This window comes from Diachasma alloeum, unplaced genomic scaffold, assembly GCF_001412515.2.
Source record: "Diachasma alloeum isolate Michigan unplaced genomic scaffold, Dall2.0 Dall_scaffold_00176, whole genome shotgun sequence".
Classification (NCBI taxonomy): domain Eukaryota; kingdom Metazoa; phylum Arthropoda; class Insecta; order Hymenoptera; family Braconidae; genus Diachasma; species Diachasma alloeum.
The window spans coordinates 2283003-2290645 of NW_021680342.1; the positions used below are offsets into that span (position 1 = coordinate 2283003).

At 44.8% G+C, this 7643-nt stretch overlaps 2 protein-coding genes across 2 annotated transcripts in view; both read left to right on the top strand.

The window, feature by feature from the left end:
• LOC107041677 (glycine-rich cell wall structural protein 1.8-like) overlaps positions 1 to 5644 on the top strand; it is a 10169-nt gene extending 4525 nt beyond the window's left edge. Inside the window, exons 2-5 of the mRNA XM_015262709.1 lie at positions 2447 to 3613; positions 3945 to 4120; positions 5039 to 5399; positions 5472 to 5644. Of these exons, the coding sequence (XP_015118195.1) occupies positions 2447 to 3613; positions 3945 to 4120; positions 5039 to 5399; positions 5472 to 5644 (1877 nt within the window). The remainder of the gene's footprint in view (positions 1 to 2446; positions 3614 to 3944; positions 4121 to 5038; positions 5400 to 5471) is intronic.
• Positions 5645 to 6488: 844 nt separating this feature from the next.
• On the top strand, positions 6489 to 7591 carry LOC107043600 (pro-resilin-like). The gene is made up of 3 exons (XM_015265184.1): positions 6489 to 6500; positions 7138 to 7257; positions 7349 to 7591. Exons 1-3 carry the CDS (start codon positions 6489 to 6491, stop codon positions 7589 to 7591), a joined length of 375 nt encoding a protein of 124 aa, XP_015120670.1.
• The last annotated feature ends 52 nt before the right edge of the window (positions 7592 to 7643 follow it).

Below are 7643 nucleotides of genomic sequence, written 5' to 3' on the forward strand. Positions count from 1 at the left end.
CAGTTTTCTCCCTTTTCCATCTCTCTGTTACACTATCCTTATCTCCCTCTGCCTCCCCCCCCCCACTGGTTAGAAAAATATTTTTCAACCAACCTCTGCCAAACGGCACTACAACTCTTTGACGCTGAGAGAACCAGTTTTATACGAGGCCAAAACTTTTAACGGATATGATCTTCATCGTGCAACGTACCTAAGTGGCTCAACTCCATCGAGACAACAAAGTATTTATATAGACATGATCCGATGGGAGAATCAAGCTGAAAGAAAAAAAACAGCATCAACTTTCGTAAGATTTGGAATACGACAAGCCATAGAGATCGATGCTTCCAGGCTAAATTAGATCAGGTGAGGTGGCATTGCGCAACGCAAATACGTTCCGCGAATAGTGGTGCATCTTGAAGACATCCCACCATTTCGCTTCTTCTAATGCACCAATGGTGCGCATCTCACAGCTCGCATGACCAACTTTGCCAATGTGAAATATCGAAATTCTTCCGTTGCAATGACTCCATATAGATATACGTTGGCACACTGTTTTGTCGTGTGAAATAATGTACGTGTGCCCTGATTCACCATCGTCCCACCATCTCGAGTCATCACCCGTGACAATTATTACTTCTCTCGCTTCCTGATTGAACAATGCCATTAATAATTTTCAAGTATTTTAATTAAACATGTGGTGAAACGACGCAGGATAATTGAGTCTGCTGTTCAATTGGTTGATACACTCGGTGCGGAATAACGAATGCATCGGGCCAAAGGGTGAAAAAAGAATGCACCATAGGTAATCCATTTTTGTCGGCCTATTTGATTGAAACAGACAAATCGATTCTGAACGAATGCAACAATTTGTTGAATCAATACTAGGGATGACTATTCAAAACGAAATCCTTCGATTCAATACACTTCAAGGGAGCAAAAAAATATATTCTCATCCATTTGCGTTTCAATTTTTGTTTCAACTAGCAATCTATGAACTCATCTCACCCATCGAAATTGAATAAAGGAAGAACTCCTGCGGATTGATTAATTTATTGGAATTTTTTTTGTGGTATTTCGTTATACCGAAGAATTCATGCGTGATGATTGGCAACTCGTGTTGAACAGGACTCTTTGTATCATTTGACCAGCATTATTTGCGAAATAAATTTAAACATTACTAAATTCGTGTATGAAAAAAACCGAAAGCATGAAATAATTCAGAGCATCTATATGTGTCGTATTGAAAGCGGAGTTTCAATAAACTCCATGATGCAATAGCCCAGTATCCAACATCTCGTTTGAGCGTCCCACGTTTGACGCGATACATCTGCACGAGTTAACGATTGCATAAAGGATCTTCTCAATACATTAAAAACGTACACGTAGAAAACCCCAACGAGCAATCGGCCTTTTTTGCCCCTTTCCGCGGTGAAGCGTGTGAGTGTACTTGTCACTGAGGATGATGATTCTTCAGACCATTCTCACAGCGGCATATCCCCCTGTCATCGTTTCGCGATCGCGAAATCTTTTCAAGAGTGAAAAATTGTTCACCGATAGTTGCGTACCACAGATGATCCTTTCATCCACCGAAAGGAGCACTCAGCCACGTTCTAATTTACATGTTAAAACGATGGGATACCACTGCCTCGAGTCTTCACCGAGTTTTGTGACATGCATTAATGACACAATGCGTAACACATTATCGATCGATTCGTTGTCCCCATTTGGCGAGATGAATTGTAAATTCCAGGTGAATATCGGAATATGAGATAAAATGCTGGAGAAATAATTTTCAATCAAGATAAAAACATCTGGCTCAATAAATTCAACGTTACGGATCTTATAAGCGTTTTGCAACAATTCCCATGTATTGGAGTGTGAAATGTATCCGGAGGTAAAATCGGAGCGGCAGACGTGGTGACTCGTTATCTCCGAGGATGCCACCAGGATTCGCTCGGCAATATGTTTCAGAAATGGCTGAATTCTCCCCCCCTACAGAGCCCTCCTACACAATCTTATGCCAATGTCTGCTTGGAAGATCCGCTAGACCGTCACCCGATGGGATAACGCCAGTGGCATAACGCGACCACGTCGATCTTACCACCGGTTAAATCTCACCCAGTTGCACTAAATCCATGATTTAGAATCTTGGATCGTCTTCGGGGATATATAAAGCGGATTAGAAGCAACGGGGTTTGTCATTCCCACGACACCGCTCACAGGTGGTGGGTGCATTTTATTCACTGTGTACGCGGTATAGTGCGCTGGAGCATTGAATTTGACACAGAGGAAGTTGACGAGATTTATAATAGTCCCCTTTACGGGGAGCCAACACCGGGAGGAGCTTTGTTATTCTTCTTCCTTTCTCATCGGATAATACTGGAAATCACAATCAGCATGTTTAAGGTGAGTTTTTAATCCTCGTTTGGTAATTGTTCTCATGCAGCTGATGAGTTATTCTGAGGATTTTATTTTATTTTTCAGTTAGCACTAGTAGCAATTATTTTAGCAGTCGCTCTAGCGCGACCGGAGCCTCCTGTCAATTCGTACTTACCACCGGGTGGTAATGGTGGTGGAGGGGGTGGGGGTGGGGGTGGGCCGTCGAGTCAGTACGGGCCACCCTCGGGGGGTGGTGGAGGATTTGGTGGACAGGGACAGGGATTCGGCCAGCAGGGAGGCCAGGGCGGCAGGCCGTCCGGTAGTTATGGTCCACCGGGTGCAGGTGGTGGTGGATTTGGTCAGCAGGGAGGACAGGGAGGTGGGTTTGGTCAGCAAGGGGGCCAAGGTGGACAGGGAGGACGACCCTCGAGTAGCTATGGTGCTCCTGGGGGTGGAGGTAATGGTATCGGTCAGCAGGGGGGATCGGGAGGGCAGGGAGGTAGACCTTCTAGTAGTTACGGGGCTCCTGGTGCCGGCGGTGGTGGATTCGGTCAACAGGGTGGACAGGGGGGACAGGGAGGGCGACCTTCAAGTAGTTACGGTGCACCTGGGTCAGGCGGGGGCGGTTTTGGCCAGCAAGGGGGACAGGGAGGCCAGGGAGGCAGACCTTCAAGTAGTTATGGTGCTCCTGGGTCAGGCGGAGGCGGATTTGGACAGCAAGGGGGACAGGGAGGCAGACCTTCCAGTAGTTATGGTGCTCCTGGGTCAGGCGGGGGTGGATTTGGTCAGCAGGGCGGACAGGGTGGAGGATTCGGACAGCAGAATACCTCACCACAAAGACCTTCAGATAGTTATGGACCTCCTGGCGCAGGCGGCGGAGGATTTGGACAGCAGGGCGGACAGGGTGGTGGATTTGGACAGCAGAATACCTCTCCACCGAGACCTTCAGATAGTTATGGACCTCCTGGTGCAGGCGGCGGAGGATTTGGACAGCAGGGCGGACAGGGCGGTGGATTTGGTCAGCAGGGAGGACAAGGTGGACGAGGACAGGGGGGACGACCTTCGAATAGTTACGGCGCACCCAATGCAGGCGGTAATGGATTCGGTCAGCAGGGGGGACAGGGGGGACAGGCAGGTTATCCAAGTGGCCCTGCTGGTCAGGGCGGATTTGGTGGACAGGGGGGTGGAGGAGGCGGTGGAAGGCCGTCTGGTAGTTACGGAGCTCCGGGAGCTGGCGGCAGTGGATTTGGAGGTAATTTTCAGTCTTCAGGTCATTCCGTGTTATGAGCGATGCTTTTTGAATATTTTACAGCTTATTAAACTGTTGCTGTCAAAACATTTCGAAATTCTTCGTTGTGAATCCTTCAGATAATTTGAAGAACGGGTGACACCTCTATTTTTCCACGGGGGAAGGGTATGATAATAAAATTGCATTTGCAATTTTCTGAATTGAAAATTGAAAAAATTATGGCGTAAACTACAGACCCATCTGACCCTGCTGATCGTGTGACGTAATATTTGAATGTCCCCTGTGGATTAATAGTATTGGGTAAGTGAATGATTACTATTGAATCCAATTATAGGTGGCAACAGCGGTTTCGGTGGCTCTCCACGACCTGGAGGTTCGGGGGGTGGAACTCCATCCGACAGTTACGCACCTCCTGCCGCTGGTGCTCCCGGTGATGGATATGCCTCAGGGGGCCCCAGTGGTGGCTCAAGTGGTTACGGCAGTGGTGGGCCAGGCGGTGAAGAGAGCAACGTAAGAATTTATAAACATAGTTGATTGTAAACTGAGGGAAAAATCGACAGAATATCACACGAATACTGTCTAAATAATGACAAAGAGACAGAGGGGCGTAGCAGCTCCGACGAAATTAATCGTAGGTTTCAGACACGGATTCAGTCCTCTTCGGGCTTCAGGGACAAGAGAAGTTTCAAAAAAGTGACAGTTTATTTCTTTTCTTCAAACTCATCGAGGCTGAGAGCAAGCGACGTTTATATTTCAGAAATATCTGGAGGTTTTCGTCTGTCTAAAATCTGTATTTAATCAATATAAAAGTCTCTGCCCTCATCGGATAGAATATATACGCGCGGACAATTATGTATTATGTATTTATATTAGAGATTTTAGTGATTTCCCCATCTTTTTGAACGAAGAAACCGATTTCTTGAGACAAGAAATTCTCTCTTTATCCTGACGTGTTCGCCTTTAAGTCATGAAAACTTCACCGAATTTTCCCACTGTCTGACTCATCATGTGAAGTTCTTATCCCAAGCGATTTATCCGCAAGATATTACACATTTGGCGCAAGGAATTAATTTGTCATATTATGGTCGATATTTCTCTCGGTGCACGGAGAGAAATGTTCAGGAAAAATTACGGAACTCACAATTCACTCGCCGATTACGGAATCGATTCAGAAAATTTCAGTGACGGTATCGTAATTTTTCACGGGAGAGTCAGATAAAAAGTACGGAACTTCCGGAAAAATTCCGTGACAGTTCCGTAAAATTTCCTCCAACCACATTTCGCTCCGGAAATACGGAAAAGATACGTAATTTTTATTGAATATTTCTCTCCGTGTGTAATACTAACCTGGGCACAGTTAGTCAACTATTGAAACCCTTTCGAGTATCCCAAGTTAGCATTTGGTTCGAAAATAAAAATTTGTCCCAGGAACCGGCCAAGTACGAATTCAACTACGAAGTTAAGGATGCTCAATCAGGCCTTGATTTCGGACAGACGGAGAGCCGTGATGGCGATCGAGCCCAGGGGATGTTCAATGTTCTGCTGCCAGATGGAAGGAAGCAGATTGTTGAGTACGAGGCGGATCAAGACGGGTTCAAACCGCAGATAAGATACGAGGGGGAGGCGAATGCCGGTGGCTACGGCTCGGGGGGGCCCGGAGGCGACTCGGGTTATCCATCTGGTGGACCTGGTAATTCCGGGGGACAAGGGGCAGGCAATTTCGGTGGTAGTGGAGGTGGTTATCCCTCGGGCGGTCCTGGAAGTAGCGGAGGTTTCGGCAGCGACAGTGGTATACTGCACTCATATTAGCGTCTCTCGAGCGATTAAATTATCGGAATAATAATAAACAAATATTTCTCAGGATATCCCTCTGGCCAGCCTGGCGCTGGCAGCGGTGGATTCGGTGGACAAAACGGCGGTGGAAATCAAGGATATCCATCTAATCAATCGGGTGGTGATTTTGGCGGTAATCAGGGTGGCTATCCATCGGGAAGTGGCGGTGATGCTGCTGCTAATGGTGGATATCAATACTAAACCTGTGGATAATTCAATGCTTGTAATTTACATCATAATATACGAACGACAAACGATTCACGATAGATCCCAGCTCGATATTGGCCTACGATACGAACAAAGTGATTTATGCAAAACGATACAATGCAAGAATTGAATATCGAGACTTGTCATTAGAGTGAAGCCCTGTAATGTCACAGAATGGTTTCTTCCGGTATTCGATTCATATTCATGCAATATTGACTCTGCAGACATCTACATATATATTATATTCATACCTTAGTTCATTGTCCCCGGCAATCATGTACATCATCCATTGTATGAATCCTATCGCTTAGTATTACAATTTAACGTTCTGCTCGATATTTTACATCCCATCAAACTGTGAAGTGTGTTATTTAATTATCATCCACGGCGACCTAGATTGCAATGTAGAATAAAATCGCAAACTGATTTTAACAAAGCTTCATTTTTTGATACCTCCTATCCCTCACTGAATATTTCTAATTTAATGGAACATGAAAGATTCCCCAATTGCCGTCTGCCTGATAATCAATTCTACTCTCGGGGAATTATTGAAGTATTCGAATAGAGCAACAATGATTGCTGAAGCCCCAGTAAATTGAGCGACGAAATTTCATGTATAATACAATGAAAGACTCTGCTGACAAATGCTGCGGTTTTGTTATTACCTTTTATTAATGGTTATACTTTTACATTATGTACACAGGCAAGACAGCAAATCACAGTATTTTAGTTTTCATTGGATTGCACGAGCAATCCCGGCATCGGGTATAAAGTCTTGCGCGCAGCTATCCTTTTATCTTAGTTTTGTGAAGACTGGAAAGACCGTACCAGGTCCCTCATGATTTCGAAGGTGAGTGTAAGCTTTTTGACGTTGACAATCTTTGAAAAATCCACAGAGAAAAAAAATTTTTAGGGACATGTCACTGATTTTTAGGAATTTAGCCCCGTTTATTAGGGATTCAGTGATTTTGTCACAAATTTTCAGTCACATCGTCACTCAATAACACTAATGTTCAGAGGAATATCTCTACTTTTGAGTTACCCATCTCTAATTTTTGGGAATCTACCGCCAAATTTCAGTGATAAAAATCACTGATAATTGGAGTCATTCTAATCAGTGCCCAACATCACCAATAATTGTTGATGAATTCATAAAAATCAGAACCATATCCCTGAGGATAAAAACTTTTTTTCTCCGCGTCGAAAATAGTTTTTTTAATCACTCTCTCCCTCTCTCTCTTTTTCTCTTTCTCTCTGGTTGGTTTTTCAATAGCAATAGTATGCCCGAGGGATTTCAACAAGGGCTTACGTATAAATCTGCTCTCAAAGCTTTTACGCTCATCAAATATTTACCGAAATCTCGGCAATTTCTGGCCCTATAAAATCAACTAATGCCAATAATATTTCTCGTAATCTTATTGATTTGCGTGTCACCACAAGCATTTTTACGGTACATTTGTCGGGTCAATTTATCCGATAAATTGCAGGTACTCCTCTTAGCAATGGTGCTGGCACGAGTCAGCAGTGTACCACAGGGACCGTCATATTTACCGCCCTCGGGGGCAGGAAGACCAGGAGGTACTGGTCATCCAGACGAATGGGCTGGGGTATTTATCATTCTTCTCATATTCCCCAATTTCTTCGTACACACGATATATCAAAATAATATTCACACAATTCTGCCGAAATTTATTTCAGGATCCAGTGAATTACGAGTACTCGTACGAAGTGCAGGATGCAGCTGCGGGCTTAGACTTTGGCCACCGTGAAATGCGAAAGGATGACGAGGCCAAAGGCTCTTATCACGTTTTGCTGCCAGATGGAAGAACACAAATTGTCGATTACATTGCCGATGCCGGTGGATATCGACCGATGATTCGATACGAGGGAACAGCCTCGTATCCAGCACCTGCTGGGGGTGGCGAGGGCTACAAATACTGATGGGAAGATATTTAGCGGAATACTTGAGCCTTTCTCGAATGCTTCAATCCAT